Source organism: Piliocolobus tephrosceles, chromosome 7, assembly GCF_002776525.5.
Source record: "Piliocolobus tephrosceles isolate RC106 chromosome 7, ASM277652v3, whole genome shotgun sequence".
In the NCBI taxonomy this organism is placed as follows: Eukaryota; Metazoa; Chordata; class Mammalia; order Primates; family Cercopithecidae; genus Piliocolobus; species Piliocolobus tephrosceles.
Window position 1 is genome coordinate 106587201 of NC_045440.1, and position 21840 is coordinate 106609040.

The 21840-nt window shown below is 42.7% G+C and overlaps 1 protein-coding gene across 2 annotated transcripts in view; it reads left to right on the forward strand.

The window, feature by feature from the left end:
- Window positions 1-21840, forward strand: part of BAALC (BAALC binder of MAP3K1 and KLF4) — an 89013-nt gene that overhangs the window by 56671 nt on the left and 10502 nt on the right. The window contains exons 2-3 of one of the 2 annotated variants that reach the window (XM_026454978.1): window positions 5400-5504; window positions 18022-18188. In XM_026454978.1, the coding sequence (XP_026310763.1) occupies window positions 5400-5504; window positions 18022-18188 (272 nt within the window). The remainder of the gene's footprint in view (window positions 1-5399; window positions 5505-18021; window positions 18189-21840) is intronic. The other variant, XM_023225468.1, reaches the window with a different exon arrangement.

Consider the following 21840-nt stretch of genomic DNA (forward strand, 5'->3'; position numbering starts at 1 on the left):
CCTATCCATGAGCATGGTATGTTCTTCCATTTGTTTGTGTCCTCTTTGATTTCACTGAGCAGTGGTTTGTAGTTCTCCTTGAAGAGGTCCTTTACATCCCTTGTAAGTTGGATTCCTAGGTATTTTATTCTCTTTGAAGCAATTGTGAATGGAAGTTCATTCCTGATTTGGCTCTCTGCTTGTCTGTTACTGGCGTATAAGAATGCTTGTGATTTTTGCACATTAATTTTGTATCCTGAGACTTTGCTGAAGTTGCTTATCAGCTTAAGAAGATTTTGGGCTGAGACGATGGGGTTTTCTAAATATACAATCATGTCATCTGCAAACAGGGACAATTTGACTTCTTCTTTTCCTAACTGAATACCCTTGATTTCTTTCTCTTGCCTGATTGCCCTAGCTAGAACTTCCAACACTATGTTGAATAGGAGTGGTGAGAGAGGGCATCCCTGTCTTGTGCCAGTTTTCAAAGGGAATTTTTCCAGTTTTCGCCCATTCAGTATGATATTAGCTGTGGGTTTGTCATAAATAGCTCTTATTATTTTGAGGTACATTCCATCAATACCGAATTTGTTGAGCGTTTTTAGCATGAAGGGCTGTTGAATTTTGTCAAAAGCCTTTTCTGCATCTATTGAGATAATCATGTGGTTCTTGTCTTTGGTTCTGTTGATATGCTGGATTACGTTGATTGATTTGCGAATGTTGAACCAGCCTTGCATCCCGGGGATGAAGCCCACTTGATCATGGTGGATAAGCTTTTTGATGTGCTGCTGAATCCGGTTTGCCAGTATTTTATTGAGGATTTTTGCATCGATGTTCATCAGGGAGATTGGTCTAAAATTCTCTTTTTTTGTTGTGTCTCTGCCAGGCTTTGGTATCAGGATGATGTTGGCCTCATAAAATGAGTTAGGGAGGATTCCCTCTTTTTCTATTGATTGGAATAGTTTCAGAAGGAATGGTACCAGCTCCTCCTTGTACCTCTGGTAGAATTCAGCTGTGAATCCATCTGGTCCTGGGCTTTTTTTGGTGGGTAGGCTATTAATTGTTGCCTCAATTTCAGAGGCTGCTATTGGTCTATTCAGGGATTCAACTTCTTCCTGGTTTAGTCTTGGGAGAGTGTACGTGTCCAGGAAATTATCCATTTCTTCTAGATTTTCTAGTTGATTTGCGTAGAGGTGTTTATAGTATTCTCTGATGGTAGTTTGTATTTCTGTGGGGTCGGTGGTGATATCCCCTTTATCATTTTTTATTGCGTCTATTTGATTCCTCTCTCTTTTCTTCTTTATTAGCCTTTCTAGCAGTCTGTCAATTTTGTTGATCTTTTCAAAAAACCAACTCCTGGATTCATTGATTTTTTGGAGGGTTTTTTGTGTCTCTATCTCCTTCAGTTCTGCTCTGATCTTAGTTATTTCTTGCCTTCTGCTAGCTTTTGAATGTGTTTGCTCTTGCCTCTCTAGTTCTTTTAATTGTGATGTTAGAGTGTCAATTTTAGATCTTTCCTGCTTTCTCTTGTGGGCACTTAGTGCTATAAATTTCCCTCTACACACTGCTTTAAATGTGTCCCAGAGATTCTGGTATGTTGTATCTTTGTTCTCATTGGTTTCAAAGAACATCTTTATTTCTGCTTTCATTTCGTTATGTACCCAGTAGTCATTCAGGAGCAGGTTGTTCAGTTTCCATGTAGTTGAGCGGTTTTGATTGAGTTTCTTAGTCCTGAGTTCTAGTTTGATTGCACTGTGGTCAGAGAGACAGTTTGTTATAATTTCTATTCTTTTACATTTGCTGAGGAGTGCTTTACTTCCAATTATGTGGTCAATTTTGGAATAAGTGTGATGTGGTGCTGAGAAGAATGTATATTCTGTTGACTTGGGGTGGAGAGTTCTATAGATGTCTATTAGGTCCGCTTGGTGCAGAGATGAGTTCAATTCCTGGATATCCTTGTTAACTTTCTGTCTCGTTGATCTGTCTAATGTTGACAGTGGAGTGTTGAAGTCTCCCATTATTATTGTATGGGAGTCTAAGTCTCTTTGTAAGTCTCTAAGGACTTGCTTTATGAATCTGGGTGCTCCTGTATTGGGTGCATATATATTTAGGATAGTTAGCTCTTCCTGTTGAATTGATCCCTTTACCATTATGTAATGGCCTTCTTTGTCTCTTTTGATCTTTGATGGTTTAAAGTCTGTTTTATCAGAGACTAGGATTGCAACCCCTGCTTTTTTTTGTTCTCCATTTGCTTGGTAGATCTTCCTCCATCCCTTTATTTTGAGCCTATGTATGTCTCTGCATGTGAGATGGGTCTCCTGAAGACAGCAGACTGATGGGTCTTGACTCTTTATCCAGTTTGCCAGTCTGTGTCTTTTAATTGGAGCATTTAGTCCATTTACATTTAAGGTTAATATTGTTATGTGTGAACTTGATCCTGTCATTATGCTATTAACTGGTTATTTTGCTCATTAGTTGATGCAGTTTCTTCCTAGCCTCGATGGTCTTTACATTTTGGCATGTTTTTGCAATGGCTGGTACCGGTTGTTCCTTTTCATGTTTAGGGCTTCCTTCAGGGTCTCTTGTAAGGCAGGCCTGGTGGTGACAAAATCTCTAAGCATTTGCTTATCTGTAAAGAATTTTATTTCTCCTTCACTTATGAAACTTAGTTTGGCTGGATATGAAATTCTGGGTTTAAAATTCTTTTCTTTAAGAACGCTGAATATTGGCTCCCACTCTCTTCTGGCTTGTAGAGTTTCTGCTGAGAGATCTGCTGTCAGTCTGATGGGCTTCCCTTTGTGGGTAACCCGACCTTTCTCTCTGGCTGCCCTTAAGATTTTTTCCTTCATTTCAACTTTGGTGAATCTGGCAATTATGTGTCTTGGAGTTGCTCTTCTGGAGGAGTATCTTTGTGGCGTTCTCTGTATTTCCTGAATTTGAATGTTGGCCTGCCCTGCTAGGTTGGGGAAGTTCTCCTGGATGATATCCTGTAGAGTGTTTTCCAATTTGGTTCCATTTTCCCCCTCACTTTCAGGCACCCCAATCAGACGTAGATTTGGTCTTTTTACATAATCCCATACTTCTTGCAGGCTTTGTTCATTTCTTTTTCTTCTTTTTTCTTTTGGTTTTTCTTCTCGCTTCATTTCATTCATTTGATCCTCCATCGCTGATACTCTTTCTTCCAGTTGATCGAGTCGGTTACTGAAGCTTGTGCATTTGTCACGTATTTCTCGTGTCATGGTTTTCATCTCTGTCATTTCGTTTATGACCTTCTGTGCATTAATTAGTCTAGCTGTCAATTCTTCCACTCTTTTTTCAAGGTTTTTAGTTTCTTTGCGCTGGGTACGTGATTCCTCCTTTAGCTCTGAGAGGTTTGATGGACTGAAGCCTTCTTCTCTCATCTCATCAAAATCATTCTCTGACCAGCTTTGATCCGTTGCTGGCGATGGGCTGTGCTCCTTTGCAGGAGGAGATGCGCTCTTAGTTTTTGAATTTCCAGCTTTTCTGCCCTGCTTTTTCCCCATCTTTGTGGTTTTATCTGTCTCTGGTCTTTGATGATGGTGACGTACTGATGGGGTTTTGGTATAGGTGTCCTTCCTGTTTGATAGTTTTCCTTCTGACAGTCAGGACCCTCAGCTATAGGTCTGTTGGAGATTGCTTGGGGTCCACTCCAGACCCTGTTTGCCTGGGTATGAGCAGCAGAGGTTGCAGAAGATAGAATATTGCTGAACAGCGAGTGCACCTGTCTGATTCTTGCTTTGGAAGCTTCCTCTCAGGGGTGTACTCCACCCTGTGAGGTGTGGGGTGTCAGACTGCCCCTAGTGGGGGATGTCTCCCAGTTAGGCTACTCAGGGGTCAGGGACCCACTTGAGCAGGCAGACTGCCCCTTCTTAGATCTCAACCTCCGTGTTGGGAGATCCACTGCTCTCTTCAAAGCTGTCAGACAGAGTCGTTCGCATCTGCACAGGCTTCTGCTCCTTTAGCTGAGCCCTGTCCCCAGAGGCGGAGTCTACAGAGACAGGCAGGTTTCCTTGAGCTGCTGTGAGGTCCACCCAGTTCGAGCTTCCCAGCGGCTTTATTTACCTACTTAAGCCTCAGCGATGGCGGGCGCCCCTCCCCCAGCCTCGCTGCTGCCTTGAGGTTAGATTGCCGCAGACTGCTGTGTTAGCAAGGAGGGAGGCTCCGTGGGCGTGGGACCCTCCCGGCCAAGTGTGGGATATATTCTCCGGTGTGCCGGTGTTACAGCGCAGTATTGGGGTGGGAGTTACCCGATTTTCCAGGTGTTGTGTGTCTCAGTTCCCCTGGCTAGGAAAAGGGACTCCCTTCCCCCTCGCGCTTCCCAGGTGAGGCAATGCCTCGCCCTGCTTCAGCTCTCGCTGGTCAGGCTGCAGCAGCTGACCCGCACGGATTGTCCGGCACTCCCGAGTGAGATGACCCCAGTACCTCAGTTGAAAATGCAGAAATCACCGGTCTTCTGTGTCGCTCGCGCTGGGAGATGGAGACTGGAGCTGTTCCTATTCGGCCATCTTGCTCTGCCCACTCTAGGTTTATTTCCTAATGCTATCCCTCCCCTGTCCCCCACTCCATGACAGGCTCCAGTGTGTGATGTTCGCCTTCCTGTGTCCAACCGTTATCATTGTTCAATTCCCACCTATGAGTGAGAACATGCAGTATTTGGTTTTTTTGTCCTTGCAATAGTTTGCTCAGAATGATGGTTTCCAGCTGCATCCATGTCCCTACAAAGGACATGAACTCATCCTTTTTTATGGCTGCATAGTATTCCATGGTGTAGATGTACCACATTTTCTTTGTCCAGTCTATCACTAAGGGGTATTTAGGTTGATTCCATGTCTTTACTATTGTGAATAGTGCTGCAATGAACATGCACGGCATGTGTCTTTATACTACAATGAGATACCATCTAACACCAGTCAGAATGGTTATTATTAAAGAGTCAAAAAATAACAGATGCTGGTGAGGTTGTGGAGAAAAAGGGCACTTATATACTGTTGGTGGGAATGTAAATTAGTTCAGCCATTCTGGAAGATAGTGTGGGAAATCCTCAAAGACCGAAAGACGAAATACCATTCAGCCCAGCAATCCTATTACTAGGTATATACCTAAAGGAATATCATCTAATTTCTAATATCTACCTCAGAGAAAAATTTAGTGCCAACTACAGTTGATGTGGAAATAGCCTAATGAAAGACTAGTTGTACTAAGGTCAGAAAATGTTAAGGAGTAAAAAACAAACAAAAACAACCAGGAAAACAGCTGCCACTTCCTTAAAAGGTTAACCACCCCCCAAAATAATTTAACCAAGGAGTTAAAGACAACAGGGAATATCTTACTCTGTTCTGGTTTAGACTGAAATACCTATACTGAGTAATTTATAAGCAACAGAAAATTATTTCTCACAGTTCTGGAGGCTGAGAAGTCCAAGATCAAGGCACCAACGGATTCAGTGTCTGATGAAGGCTTGCTCTTTGCTTCAAAGATGGCACCTCTTGCTGTGTTCTCACGTGGTGGAAAGGTCAATGAGCTCCCTTCAGCCTCTTTTATAAGGGCACCAATCTCATTCATGAAGACAGAACTGTCATGGCAATTGCTTCTAAAGGTCATATCTCTTAATACTATTGCATTGGGGGTTAGATTTATGTATATGAATTTTGGGGGAACACCAACATTCAGACCATAGCAGGGAGGAAGATTGCATTAGAATACTTTTTTGCCAAAGAAAAATTCCAGTCACTAAGAAAAAGAGTCTAAAGTGAAGGCCATCAGGCATCCTATGGTATTAGGTACCTTTGGAGCAGTTTAAGGGAGTCACTTCCAGGGCGTTTTAAAATCTCCAACTGATTAGATCTGCTGACTTTGTGGAGGAAGGTCAGGCTACAAGCAGGGAATATTGTCTGGATATGTAAGGAAGTGAAATAAGAATAAAAGATCAAAGTAGGTCTCGGTATTCAAACAGAAATGAGGCCATGATGGGCAGGGCCTTGGCCAAGGAAAATCAGCAGCTCTTCCTGAGTAAACCAGCCATCAGAGGGGCAGTATGATTCTGACGACCACCCCTCATAGGCAACCCCTCGGACTTTGTTCCTAGGCATCTGTTGGTCACCCTAGGGGAGCATTCCATGGTAAGGGTGCTGCTTGTTGGGACTATACAGGTAAACAATTCCCTGGAGAGACCATTTGAGCCTGAGTAAGAAGGTGAGATCTATACTGTGTCACATGGAAGAGGAAGGGGGAGTTAGACATGTGCATGGATAAGACGTATTGCCTTTTAAATGTTCTCCACTTTGCCTTGTTCTCCCTCTCTTAAGGAGAATTGTGTTAATGCCCATTCAAATTCTTCTCTTTCTTCTCCTCCAATGAGAATTCAGTCTTTGCCATCTATGCCCTGTATCCTCTCCGGTGTAGAATTGAGGAACTAGGCAGAGACAGGGAGAAGCAGCAAGGAAAGGAAGGTAGTTGGAGACAAGATTTAGCTGAGAGACTGCAACCTACTGCTAAACTAGAAGCCTCAGATGTGACCCCAGCACCCAGCATAGTGCCTGGCACATAGTAGGTACCAAATAAATAGTTTTCAAATAATTAACTGATTGAAAGACAAGTGACAAAGGCAAGAATACATCATCTATGATGAGGAGGAAGCAGATGAAGGAAGAATGAAAGAGAAGTGTTGGCAGATAAAGGTGGAAAATGGAATTGTATTATTGTATAGTCTCAATTTTTAGAATCTATGCATGTCTATGCACTGAATGAAGTTTTGGGACACAGTAGGCAAAATGTCAATAATAGTTATTCCTGGTAGATAAAATTATGGGTAACTTTGTTTATTTTATTTATTTTTTTACCAATATAGGACAGATTTCTACATGAAACACCTATTTCTTATGTAAGAAAATCATAAATGTTATTTTATAAAAAGAAATGCAAGGTAATATGGGCTGAGCTGTGTACCCCTAAAATTCACAACTTGAAGGCCTTTCCCCAGCACCTCAGAATGTGATTATAATTGAAGATAGGGCCTTTAAAGAGGTAATTAAGGTAAGATGAGGTTGTTTGGGTAGGCAGAAATCCAATATGACTGGTGTCATAAGAAGAGATTAGGATACAGACACTCAGACACTCAGAGGGAAGACCATGTGAAGACAGAGGGAGAAGACATCCATCTACAAGCCAAAGAGATAGGCCTCAGGAGAAACCAACCAGCTGACACCTTAATCTTGGACCTCCAGCCTACAGGACTATAAGAAAATAAATATCTCTTGGTTAAGCCATCAGTCTGTGGTACTTTGTTATGGCAGCCTGAGCAGACTAATACAGAAGGTATACATTTTAAAAGTGTCAGAGAATTATTCAAGGAGACACAAAGAGGAAAGAGAAGAGCATGAGAGAAGTGTTTTGAGCAATTTTGGAGGAAGGCTCTGGTAAAATATAGAGTATTGTTACAATCCTAGCAATATTGCATACTTTAGAATAGTAAGATATAAACACATTTGGTGAGAGAGAGAACTGAATTTCATGAACAAGTTGGGACACCCCACGGTAATTAACACAAAGTTATGGCAGTGCCTGCCTTGAAGAATCTGGTCTGTGGTGCTCTTGCAGCAGAGGTGAAGAAATTTCAAGGAAGGCAGGCACCTCTGAGAGGAGCAAAAGGAGAGAGGAAAGTAAGTACACCCTCAGAAAAGACTGGCAGGTCCAAAGTGTAGCACTAGAGAGAATGCAAGTGAGATTTTAACTTTTCCTTTTGGCTGCCTTCCAGTTCATTAGCTTGTCTATTGTCTCCTGGGCATCTCTTTGGGAAGAGAAGAATTCAGGCCCATTTCACCAAAGACAAACAGGACTCTCCTTGCTTCTGCCTCCTGTCCTGTCAATTCCAGCTGTCACTCTCAACAGGCTCCCGCCTTGCATGCTGCTGGGTACCATGGGGAAGCCATTTCCCTGACCAAACCCTATGGCCAACGGCAGATGTGACAGGCTGGTGGTTCATCTCAGGGAACAGTGGTCTTCCAATATCTTCCTGTCAGGACCCATGTCATTTGGGGACTGTTGCTAGTCCTTAAGGACTATACAAGTCCATTAGTCAATTTCTCTCCTTGATCATTGCTGTTCAAATCCAAATGTGCTTCTATATTTTCTTTAGTCAATAAACATTCCAAAATGTATTACTCACCATTTGAAAAAATGACAGCTTTGCTGAGGTATAATTCACATACCATACAATTGACCCATTTAAAGCATACAATTAAATGATTTTAAAAAATTCTTGGTGTTGTGCACAATCAATTTGAGAACATTTTCATTGCCTCAAAAAGAAACCCTGAACCTATTAACAGTCACTCTCATTGCCTCCCAAACCCCCAGCCCTACACAACCACTATTTTTCTATCTATAGAATTGCCTATTTCTGAACATTTCGTATAAATGGAATTATATAGTATGTGGCCTTCTGTAACTGGCTTCTTTCACGTAGCATAATGTTTTCAAGGTTCATCAATGTCGTAGTATATATCAGAACTTCATTTTTTGTCAAACTGCCAAATAATATTCCATTTTATATACATACTATATTTTATTTATCTATCCATCAATTGATGGATATTTGGGTTGTTTCTACTTTTTGGCTATTATAAATAAGATTGCTAAGAACACTCATGAACGAGTTTTTGTGTGGAATCAGGCTTTCGTTTCTCTTGGGTGTATACCCTAGAGGAATTTCTGGGTTATGGTACCACTATGTTCAACCTTTTACGGAATTGCAGACTGAAAGCAGCTGTATCATTTTGTCTTCCCACCAGCAGTGTATGAGATTTCCAAATTCTGTACATTTCTGAAAACACTTATTCTCTATCTTTTTTTATTATAGCCCCATCCTAGTGGGTGTGAAGTGGTATCTCCTTGTGGTTTTTGATATGCATTTTTTTGATAACTAATGATGCTGAGTATCTTTTCATATGTTTATTGGCCATTTGCATATCTTCTATAATGAAATGTCTACTCAGGTCCTTTGCTGATGTTTTATTTGGGTTATTTATCTTTTTTATTATTGAGTTGTAGGAGTTCTTTGAGAATTAGTTCCTTACCAAATATATAATTTGTAAAATTTTTCTCCTATTCTGTGGATTGTCTTTTCACTTTCTTCATGGTGTCCTTTGAATCACAAAAGTTTTCAGTTTTGATAATGCTCATTATATCTATTTTTCATGGTTGTTGCTTGTGCTTTTGGGGTCATTTCTAACAAACAATTGGATAATCCAAGGTCATGAAAACTTACACCTATATTTTCCTTTCAGTGTTTTATGATTTTAGCCCTTACATTTAGATCTTTGATCCTTTTGACTTGGTTTTTGTATATGGTGTGAGGTAGGGGGTGCACTTCATTCTTTTGTATGTAGATATTAAGTTGTCATAGCACATGTGGTGAAAAACTATTCTTTACCCATTGAAGTGTCTTGGCACCACTGTCCAGAAAAAAAAGACCATAAATGTAAGGGTCGCTCAATATCTTCTAAGAATGTGTTTGTAATAGCCATGCAAAAAGTCATATATTATAGTATTATACATAGAATATGGCCAACAATTTCTCATCAGATTGAAGAAATGACACTGTCCCACTCTAGTTCATTTTAAAGATGAAACAAATTCTTAGTAAGTGGCTGAGCAATCACAGCTTGTTTAACTTATACCTCAGTTTAGACAAAATTATTATCAGCCATGTGTTCAGGACCTGAGAGCCCAGACAGTGTTTGATGAACCAGAGTTTCACTGGCTGTGACTTTAGGAGATTCTTTCCATATTGATTGCCAATGTCTTATACTTTGGTTTTCTGTCATTGAGGAAAATGATTTGCAGTTTGTTTCTGATGATTTTGGACCTACTCTCTGTGACCACCTTCACCAAGGAAAGCCAGGTGCTCAAGCTAAGGAGAAGTTACCCCTTGACCTGCTCTCCACATGGCTTCCAGCTACCATTTTTTAATTTCTGTACTCTTCCCTCCTGCCCAGCTCCATTTCCAAAATAGCAAGAAGCTTTGGCAAGGAATCACTGGGGTTGCAATTTATCAGCAAGCTGTGGATACAACTATTTCCCATCTTTTGGCAAAGTCAGTGATTTGGCTTGTCTCCTGCATGGAATGAAAATTTTGTAAAGGGTGTCAAAAAATACATACTCTAGGGGCACACAAATGTCTGTTAATTTACTGGTACAGACTTCACTATGGAAAAAACATAGATGAGTACTTTGCGACCCTCAAAACTAACATGAGTGTGGATCTCTATATCAGATAGATAGATAGAAAGATGATTGATTGATTGATAGATAGATAGATAGATAGATAGGTAGATAGATAGATCTGTATATATTTATAATACAGATGAGCCTCTGCAGTCTTTAGAATCCCCTGCCTCAGAATCCCTGGGGGTGGGATAGAGGGAACTTGTTAAGATGCATATTCCTGGGCCCCTACTGAATCAGAAGTTCTGGGGGAATGAATGTAGAGATCTGCATTTTAACAGACACCCCAGGTGAGTTCCATGTAGTTTCACGCATTAAAATTTGAGAACTGCCGACTTGGGAGTTTTTGCTGATACTACAAGCTTTGGAAACATACAAAACCTGGGTTAAACTTCAATTTCTTCTTCTGTAAAATCAGGGGGATTCTCCTGTCTCCTCAGCATGAGAGGAGTGGTGTGGAGCAGACATGCAAATAGAGCCCAGGGTTTAGTACAGTGCAACTTTCACAACAGTGTCCCCACTCGGGGGCATTTGATGAGTATTTTGCATAACCCCAATAGGATTGCCAGATAAAATTCAAGACACCCAGTTAAATGTTTATCTCAGATAAATAATTAGTTTTGAATATAAGTGTGGCAGCAGTGCTGAGGGCAATTTCCAGAGTCTAGGGTTGGTGGAAAGATTTAGGAAGTTGTCCCTTGAGAGCCTCCATGCCTCAAACTCCAGCCTTCCCAGAAACGCTGTGAGCTCCCAGATAATTTTAATAAATCCTTTTTTAAAGCCTTAATTCTCCAATTAATTTCTGTTGCTTACAGCTGAGAACCCTGACTGATACAGCATCTGTAACTCTCTACTCAACAACTGAACATCTGTCTTCTGTTCTCCTCACTTCCCTGAGCTCTCCCTGAAGTCATCAGGGAGACTTAACTGAACAATCTCTCAGGCTTTTCTTGCTTACACCCTTTGCTGGTGGAGAAGTATGTAGAGGACATGGTCCACCCACAACAACCTGCAAGGAAGGAGCTAGGGAAATAAAAACCTGACCTCAATGTGCCGCCACAGACCCTTCCCCTCTAAAGCTAGTGCCTCCTATTGATCAAACCTCACTAGAAGCCAGTGGACAAGAGAACCTGTTGACGTGCATTCAGGTCAGTCTCCTGGGACAGAAAGCAGGGTAGAGAGAAGGGGAGAGTGAGACTGGAGAGGCAGAAGAAATATATCCAATAAGCAGGGTATGTATATTGTCTTGGATTTGGTTCCCTAGAAACAGAGCCTGAGATGGAGATTTTGTGCAAGTGACTCCTAGGGGCATTCCTGGGAGGAGAGTATGAAGGAGGGAGGGAGAGAAGCAGAATGGGGCAGGACAAGGAGCTGAGCAAAGATGTAGTTTCAGGATTAGTCTAGCCTCAGCCTGATCCTATGGGTCACTTTGAAGTGAAAGGACAGAAATTGCTTAGAAGCAAAGGAGCTGGGCTGTTGTACCTACTCTCCCCACCAACAGATACTTTTAGTTGGTCATTAGCATGGACTGCCACTGATATTAATATAACCGGCAAGGCTTCTCCTGGTAAGGGGGCTCCCTTCAGCCAAGGGCAAGCCTTAGGAGAAGAAGCCAGAGGTGAGCTATTAGCCACCAACATCCACACACCTGGGGATGGGTGTAGGGTCAGGTGTGTGGATCTGGGCAGGCACAAATAGCATCTGTTGGAAGGACATACAGCTCTGTTGACAGGTCCAGGGGAGGAAAAAATAACTTTCTTTCCACTCTCAGTTATTAGCTGTGATTAATCCTGTAATGAAAGAGATTAATAAGAGAAAAGCAAATAGAAGCTCATTAACATGTATATTTTACATATACATGGGAGATATCTAGGCAATTACTAAATCTCAAAGAAGTGGCTTGGAATTCCAGGATATGTAGCATCTTCAACAAAAACCAGTAAATTTTTAGAGAAGTGACAAGAAAAAGGAAAAGGACTTTGAGTCTCTAGGGGTGAAAAATTATGGGAAGGCAGACAGACAGTAGATAATGGCTACTTAGTAAAGCTTGTTAATGTAGATTCCTCTGGTGCCCTCTCCAGGCTGACAAGGGTCTAAAGTCTTCAGTGATCAACGTTTGTCTTTCCTGGTGGAGAGGGGAAGAAGCCTTTCCTCTTGTTTAGTGACCAGTGAAAAGTAAATTTATGTCCTACTTTTAGGCAAATGGCAGGGGGAGGGGGCGGGTGGGAGGCAGTGGCAGAGAACTTTTTGTAACTACTTCTCCATTACCTTCAGCTTAAAATAATCCTTATGCCAAAGGGGCATTTTTTTGGAGTGGCATATTCTGGTCTCCTACACAGGACATATCACTGGGTGAGGAGGTAAAAAAATTATTTTTCCTTTGTGTTTTTCTGAATTCTAAAAGTTTTCTAACATTGAATCTGTTTTTCATAACCAGAAAATATGAGTTAAATTAAATCCATGAAGCAAAATCACCTGGTTCGTTACAGATAGAAGTAACAGAAAATGACCTTATATTCCTAACCCCTTGGGGTGTCCTCTTGACCACACTGGGCAGATGACCCCTGCTCATTGTTTGGCAGATGCCAATCCCCCAAGCTGGCCCTGCTTGGCACAGAGCTTCTCTGTTTCATCATACTCAGTAAGTCAGTGGCTTAGCACTTAGCTGGTTGTGTGACTCATAAGTCAGGAATGCAACCAGTGTGGTTAATGGAGAGGGGCCAGAGGCGGGGATAGGCCGTGTTACCAATAATCAGTCCAATATATGTGCAGGCACTGTTAGAACCTTTAGATATGGTCTCACTTAATCTTTACAATCACCCCATGAAGGTGGCAGTATTATCTCCATTTAATAGATTAGGAAGTCTCTAGACTGGGGGGTTAAAAAACCGAAGTTGTAATTTTTGTTTGGCGAAAAATGAAAACTTTAGACCAAATGATGGATTTTTTTTTTTTGAGACGGAGTCTCGCTGTGTCGCCGAGGCTGGAGTGCAGTGGCGTGATCTCGGCTCACTGCAAGCTCCGCCTCCCGGATTCACGCCATTCTCCCGCCTCAGCCTCCGAGTAGCTGGGACTACAGGCGCCCGCCACCACGCCCGGCTAGTTTTTTGTATTTTTTTTTAGTAGAGACGGGGTTTCACCATGTTAGCCAGGATGGTCTTGATCTCCTGACCTCGTGATCCACCCGCCTCGGCCTCCCAAAGTGCTGGGATTACAGGCTTGAGCCACCGCGCCTGGCACAAATGATGGATTTTTAAATTGTGTTTCTAGCAGCCCTTAGGCTAAGCAAAGATGCCAGGGATAGGAGCTGCTGAGAGAGAAGGACTGACCATTGGCACCTCAGTTATGGCAGATCTGCCTTGGTCTGTTTTATGGGTTGGCAGGGATGGCTTCATGAATGTGCAGCCAGTGCAGCCTCACAGGGCCTGCTGTGCTCACAAGGGGCCCTGTGCATAGGATCTAATGCTCTGCAGGCACCATCTTGAAATCCTTCACACTTTTGTCTTTTAACGTGTGTTTTGTGAGTAAATCCAACGGACAAGGGAGCATGTCCCTGGGCTTGGAGCTCTAAATCATACTTGGCCCCACTTGCTGTTGCCTTTCTGCCTCTCTGGGATATGTTCCCTGCTGCCTGCTCTTGATCCTGGTGCGCTAGGCCTCTCCTTGCTTCCCCGCTGCCCTCCTTGGGTGTCAGCAACTGGATTGCACTGGGGGAAGGGAGAAGGGAGCTGTATTTTATGTCCTTCAACCCCCAGAGGGACCTGGCCATAGGCATGGGGAGGATTGGGGTCAGGTGTGCCCCTTGAAGTGTCTCAGGTATGACAAGGGAGTGGCCATCCCCATCCAGGCTGGCAGCATCATGGTGCATTCAGTGGATGGCTCCGTAGGGGCCTCTCACTCACCTTTGACCCGTTACCAAGTCATGATGCACATAGAAAATGGTAACATCTGGAGGTTGGGTGTAGGGGCTCACACCTGTAATCCCAGCACTTTGGGAGGCCAAGGAGGGTGGATCACTTGAGGCCAGGAGTTTGAGACCAGCCTAGCCAACATGGTAAGACTCCATCTCCATTTAAAACACAAAAATTAGCTGGGTGTGTTAGCGCGTGCCTGTAGTCCCAGCTACTCAGGAGGCTGAGGCAGTTCAGTTGCTTGAACCCAGGAGGCAGAAGCTGCAGTGAGCTGAGATCATGCCACTGCACTCCACCCTGGGTGACAGAGCAAGACTCCATCTCAAAAAAACAAGGCAACATCTGTATGGCACACTGGGGGAAACAGCAAGCAAAGGGAACCCTGGCCAGCCTTGACTCCCACTCAGTAGCCCTAAGGGTTGAAGGCAGTCCTACCCTAGGCTTAGGAAATGGAGTCTCTACCTTGGTCTTGTGCTTCAGACACCCCTTGCCCCTTTCACCCCATCAGCCCCACCCTTCCCATAGGGTGAGTTATCCATAGGCCAGGGGGACATATCTACCAAAGCCTCAGCCCTCCTTCAGAATTCATTGCTTTTATTCCCCCAGTCCCTCACAGACAAATATGTGGTTCTACTGTTTGTGATTAATATACAACTTACCCTACTTATGACTCACCACATGAGTTTAAAAGCACTCAACCTAGTTTGCACCCAGTTAAGTTCAATCAGGCAAGTTGGCCTTTGGATGTTCTAGCAATGTCAAGTTGCTATAGAAATTTGTAAATGCTTGCACCACTCAGTTCTTATATGTATCCCACAGCAGACAGTAACAACAGTTTGGTCCCTGGAGGACACTAAGTAGCACTATTCTAGACTCTTCTGTGGGTTGTGGGACCCTAGAATCTAGTCTGAATCACACCAAATCCAAATCCACACCAAGCCTGCTTCCAGGGTCTTCATGGGTCTGTTTTCCTGATCTCTCCTGCAGGGGTACACTGCCCTAGCCCCAGGCTGTTTGCAGGGAGGAGTGGGTAGAGATGAGACATGTGTGCTGTGGTGTTCATACACATGCATCTCAGGCCCCTTTAGGTACAGGATAGAGAACAGGTGGGAATGGGAAGAGACAGCGGCAGGCTGTAACTGGTGGAGGAAGGAAGCCATAAGGATTTGGGGCAAGCCCAGCTGCAGGAATCCATTTATCTGTTCACCTTGAATCCATCACAGCACCCCAATGCGCTGAGGCCTGCCAGTGAGGGAGCTCTGGACCAGATATTTTCCACTGTGACTTTCAATGTTTTGAATTCTGATTTCTATCCCATGGTCACAGTTGAAAGCTCATTAGCATTTGGCAGAACAAGTGGGTGACACACGGATAGGTGTCCTGTGGACACTGCCATCTCACTGTGTGGGAACTGCAGTCTTAGCAGCTCTGCCAGTCAACACCCTCCCGCCCTTGATATACAAAAATATACTGTGCTTCTGATGCCTGCCCTATGGCAAATAATTTCTCAACACCCAGGGAAAGCATTTTGTTTGTTTTTCTTTACGTTTGATTAAAAGCAAGCCCAGGCAAATACCCCAAAGGAAAGAGAAACAAATGACTTTACAATTAAAATAAAAACCTACACAATTAGTCATTAGGCATACAAATAATACAACATCTTTAGTAAATCAAGAAGCATTAATCCAAGCAATGAGATACTTTATTTTACCTCTTAAATTGACAAAGATGAAAACCAGAAAAGAAAATATTCAGTATTTGTCAGGATTTAGGGAATATTGCTGTCTTATATACTATTGACAGATGGTCAACAGAAGAAAGACTTGTAGAGGTAAATTTGAAAATATATTGCAAAAGACTTAAAAGTGTGTATATCCTTTGAAATCTTGAAAACATCGTTTCACAGTCTTCTTATGAAATGATGTTTTCATAAGATGAATGAAAAGTTGATGTCAGTCTCACTCTTGAGTTTTTTATTTTTCCTCTTCTGAAGCCGTTCTTGATATAATTGATGTTCTGAAACCTCACTAAGGTCTGTCTTAGGTTGGGCTTCTCTTTTTACTTATCTTGCCAAGTGTTTGGTAGCCTACTTCAAATTGAGGTTTCACATCTTTCTTTGGTTCTAAGAAGTCTTTATCTATCATTTCTGTGGATATTGCTTCCCCTCAATCTTCTCTAGCCTCTCATCTAAAACTCTTATTAGATCAAGGTTTAATTTACTGGATTTCTATCCTGCATTTCCTAATAACGTTCAGCCCTCTGTGCTACCATGGAGGATTCCTTGGCCTGCCCTTTCAGCTCACTAAATTGCTCTTTCTGTCTATCGTGTTGTTCAGCTTCTCTATTGAGGGTTTTTTCTTTCAGCATTTAAGATTATTATTTCAAATATCTCTGAACCTTTTTGGGTGACTCTTATCCTCATTTTGTGGTTATATTATCTTCATTTTTCTGAGCAGATTGACTACACTTATTGAAAATTCTTTTCTGAATACCATATTAACTCCATTTCTTTTGGGGATCTCCATTGCAGAGTTAGTTGTCTCTTTTTTATGGTGTTGACCTTCCTCAAATGTTTGCTCATTCTTGTTTTTGTATGATTTTTGTAACTGAAGTTTCCTGCTAGAATGCCATCTGCATCTATTTGAGAGACCCATTTGGAGAGCAAGGATGGGAACTACTATTGGCTTAACTCTTGGCACTATTTTCAAAATATCAGTCTTCTTAACCAGGGTTTTTGTTTCTCTCAGGTGTCTCCAGCTCCTGAGAGCACTGCCCTTCTCTCTAGTCCTTGCCCCTCACAGACTCCTCTATTGTTGCTGACTGGCCCCCAGCAGGTGGAGGAGTAGAAAGCCCGGGCTACCTGGCTGCTCCTTGCCTCCCTGTAACTACAGCAGAGACTCTGTCGGCTTCTGGCATCATACTTGGCATTCCCTGTCATGCTTCCTGGGCCACCTTTTCTCTTTCCAATAAGATTATTTTCATCCTTTATTAATTCCTCAGTGTAGTCCTCTCCCTTTTCAGTGAGGCTATTTATTTAAACTTCTTTCTATCATTTCTTGGCATTTGTTGTAAAAGGCACACATACTCAGTCCAACACTTTGAGATGGAGCTATTTAAAAAATTTATGTATTGGCCAAGCATGTTGTCTCATGCCTATAATCTCAGCACTTTAGAAGACCAACGTGGGAGGATTGCTCAAGGCCAGGAGTTCAAGACCAGCCTGGGCAACATAGTGAGACCCTGTCTCTACAAAAAATATACAAAAATTAGCTGGGCATGGTGATACATGCCTTTAGTCCCAGCTATTTGGAAAGCTGAGGTGAGAGGATCGCTTGAGCCCAGGAGTTTGAGACTGGAGCAAGCAATGATCATGCCACTATACTCCAGCCTAGACAACAGAGTGAGACCCTCTCTCTAAAAAAACAAAACAGAACAAAAACCCAACATTTACATAACCTTCAAGCCAGTAATTCCACTTCTAGGAATTTATCCCAAGGAAGTAATTTAAAATAAAGCTTTAACCACAAGGCGTTTCATCACAGTAAGATTTATTACAAAAATGTGGAAACAAATATCCAAGCGGAGGGGATTAGGTAAATAAATGATGACATAGACATGCAAAAAATAATATGGCAGAATATTTAATGGTATAGAAAAAAGTCATCAAGGTATCATTAAGTAAAAATTTCAGGTTACAAAATTGTTTTAAAATCTCCTTTTTGTAAAAAGCATACATGTTGTTATAGAAAAGCATAGCTCTGCATGGTGGGATTTCTGCCAACTTTTGTTTTTTCATTTTGACTATCTTTTTCTCTCCATTTTGGGATTGTTTGCAACATCTGCCATGTGCAACCTTCTGGTTCCATCCTCTGCTTACCTCCCCCAGGCGTGCTGGAAGATGGACTGTCCTCCAATGGTGTGCCCCGATCTACAGTCCCAGGTGGAATACCCAATCCAGAGAAGAAGACGAACTGTGAGACCCAGTGCCCAAATCCCCAGAGCCTCAGCTCAGGTCCTCTGACCCAGAAACAGAATGGCCTTCCGACCACAGAGGTAGGGTTACAGCCACAGAATCAACTGGGGACTGGAGAATGGGGGCAGGGCTTGCTTCAGGGCAGAGCCACGCAGCAGCTGTGTCCAGGGAGGGACCAGGGATGGCTCACCTTGGCAATAAAAAGTCTCTACCCCACCCATGTAAAAATTGCTGCAAACCCCACCCCAAAACCCTGCCTTGAGGGTTGTTGCTTTTTGTTTCCATGTGTATGTTTGCTTAAGTACAACTTTATTCAAGGATCTTGTTTTCTGTGGCCACTGTCACCATGTTGATGGTGAGGACTGTGCTGGTTAGAGGAACCAGTCTTAGGCCAGGCAGCTGGCCAGTCTCAGGAGTTGGCAGGGTGGAGAGTGGGCAGAGGAAGGAAAGAGGAGACCAGAGTTGTTGGAAACAAGCCTGGCATTTTACTCAGGTCCTCCAACCAGGTGGGCAGTGGAAGGGCCCCCAAGGGTGGCTCTCATAGCAGAATGTGGTGACAGTATCATCCCCAGACTGTTGGAAGAGGCAGGGCAGTGATGTCCCTGGACGTGGCTGGCATCCTTTCTTTTCTCCAAGAGCTATTTTTGGGAAGCTTCTCTTATGGGTACAGGAGAGGCAGCCCAGAATGAACACTTTCAGTAGGCTGGGCTCAGGCATCTGCAGTCTCTTCCTCTTTCATCCAGTTCCTCCTTCTGACTTCCTTGTCTTCCCTATGCCCCACCCCCTTCAAAATCCACTGCTTACCCTATGCTCCATACCCATTTTCTCCTGTCCTTCTGTCAAAATGATACTGAACCAGGCTCATTCTGTCTGTTCACAGCAAACCAATCACTGTAACAATGGGTTTTGCAAAAGAGAAACTTTATTCATGAGGCAGCCAAGTGAGGAGGCAGAAGAACAGATCCCAAATCTGCCTCCACAAAGATAGGGTTTAGGGCTATCTATGGGATAAAGAAGCTGGGTAGTCTAAGGCATGGAGAAAGATGATTGGCAGTGGGGGAAAGTGAGATAATCAATAGTCTGTGCTTGCATAGTCATGGTTCATGGCTCTTCACAGGACTCATGTTGAGAAAATGGCTGTGTTTGCATGATCTTCAGAAAGAGTTTTGGTCTTCTGATTTCAAAAGGTCACCTCTTGGGCATTTCTACAAACCCAGTTGAAGGGTCAATGATCTCAGCTGGCTTTAACTGGACAAGAGCTAACCCCAAGTTCCTGAAAAACAACTTTAAGCAACTGTTACAGTGGTGATCTATATGTCAGATATGTAGTCTGTAACAAAGCTAGTGGATTGGTTAGCTATGGGACTTTTAGCTGTATAGGTTTTAAGATTAACTAGAAGTAAGTGAGTAAAAGCAAGCAATGCAGGTTAGGTTTGATAGGCTTAATCAGGTTAGCCCCCAGTTCCAAAAACTTACTGTTCCTGTCCCCTCGGGTCAATGCCACCTGTTTTCCGAGAGTGCAACTCATTATCTAATGATGGAATTCTTGCTCATATCAGTGAGTTTGCCTCTCTAAGTTTTGGTCAGAAAACCTGTTGCAAATTCATCTCTAAAGCTCATTAAGGGCCTTTCAGAAATCACTAAGCTCTCAGAATCTCAGGTTCATTATCCACACAATGGAAATAATACCAAAACGAGTGAACAGATGGGCCTGCTCTTATAAACTGGGATATAGATAAGAATGGCAGTTACGATTAATGGGACAGTTAGGCACACAGCACCATAACCCACTTAAATGAAACACTAATGGGGGCGCTGCAGACACTGGAGAAGGTAGTAGGGGGTGTAGATTTCAGGGTTGTGGTGTCCTTCTTAGAGTTCTGTATTGTCTACTTTGCCTATGCATAAGCTGGCCTTCTAGAGACCTAATCATCATTGCCATCTCTCAAGACAGTCTGGACCCTGTGGTGACTGCTCTACCACAGGCCCAGATATTTTTCTTCTAGTCTCCTCCCCACATTTGTGCCCTCACCCTCTGAGCCAGGATGAGCCATGGTCAAGAGGAAGCAGCTTTGCCTGGTGGATGGCATGATCCATGCACTTGTTTCCCCACCTCATTTTCTGCCCACCTCATTCATCACTTTAAAATTGTGTTTTGCAGTATACAAAGTGCTTTTAAGTGTACTGGCTCCTTAAGTTCCCCTAAAAGCATTGTGAAGTAAGCATTATCCCCATTTTATAGACAAGGAAACTGAGGTTCCTTTGATTGTGTTACATGAATAAGGCCATACAAGTGCTGTGGAAGGATGTTGGTAACTTTAAATTGGAAAAGGTTTCTATTAAGAAGATAGAACATAAGAACTGCAAGTACATTTTAAAAATGAATAGTGTATTAGTCAGTTGTTGCCTCAATAATGCTGCATAACAAAACACAGCAACATTCAGTTGCTTGAGACAACACCTCCCCCCACCCCCACCACTGCCACCATGGTCAGCTGTAACTTAAATAGGCTCAGCCTGACTTTTCAAGGGCTGGCTCAGTCTGTTCCATATATATTATTCTGGAAACCAGGCCAAGAAAGCAGCAGCTTTCTGGGATATATTCTTATGACTATGGCAGAAACACGAGGGGGCAAACCAAACTACTTGAACACATTTCATGTCTCTGCTCACATCATACCGACTAATATCCCATTGGCCAAAGCAAGTCAAATGGACAAGCCCAACTTCAAGCAGGGAAACATACTCTGTCCAAAGTGGAGAGAGAGCAAAGAATTAGGGGCAATAATGCAGGCTACCACATGCCACATACATACACAAAGAAATGCAACTCATAACTTCAGTGAATTCTTATAAGGTGGCACATCCATGTAACCATCATGCGGATGAAGATATAGAACATTATCACCAGCCCAGAAATCCACAATGTCACCATTCTTCTCACTCCTAGTATTATAGATCAGTTTGGTTTATTTTTGAGACTTTTATAAATAGAATCATATAAGTGTGAGCTTTTTCATGTCTGGCTTCTTTTGCTCAACATTGTCCTTGTGAAAATCACCCATGTTGTTCTGAGTTGCAATAATTTTCTCATTTTCATTGTTATGTATATTTCTTTATATGAACACGCTGCAATTTAACCATTTTACTTGATAAACATTTGGGTTGTTTCCAGTTTGGGGCTATTGTGAACAATACAGCTTTTAATGTTTGTGTGCATGTCCTTTGGTGGACAGCACTTCTTTTGGGAATATACTTGGGAGTGGAATTGCTGGGTCATAAGACAGGGGTATATTTGACTTTCATAGACACTGACAAATAGTTTTCCAAAGTGGTTATGCTGCTTTATACTCTAACTAGCAGTAGTTGAATTTCAGTTACGGAACAAAAGAATTAAAAATCAGTACGTTGTGCTTAGTCTGTCTTCCTTGTGGTAGCAACTACTTATTCATTTATTATTTATTTACTTATTTTTAGACCAGGTCTCACTGTATTACCCAGGCTGGAGTGCAGTGGTTCGGTCACTGCTCTCTGCAGCCTCCAATGCCTGGGCTCAAGTGCAGCCTCTCAACTAACTGGGACCATAGGCACACACCACCATGCCCAGCCAGTTTGTTAATTATTTGCAGAGAGGAGATCTCACTGTGTTGCCCAGGCTGGTCTCAAACTCCTGAGCTCAAGCAATCCTTCTGCCTCAGCCTCCCAAAGTGCTAGGTTTATAGGTGTGAGCCA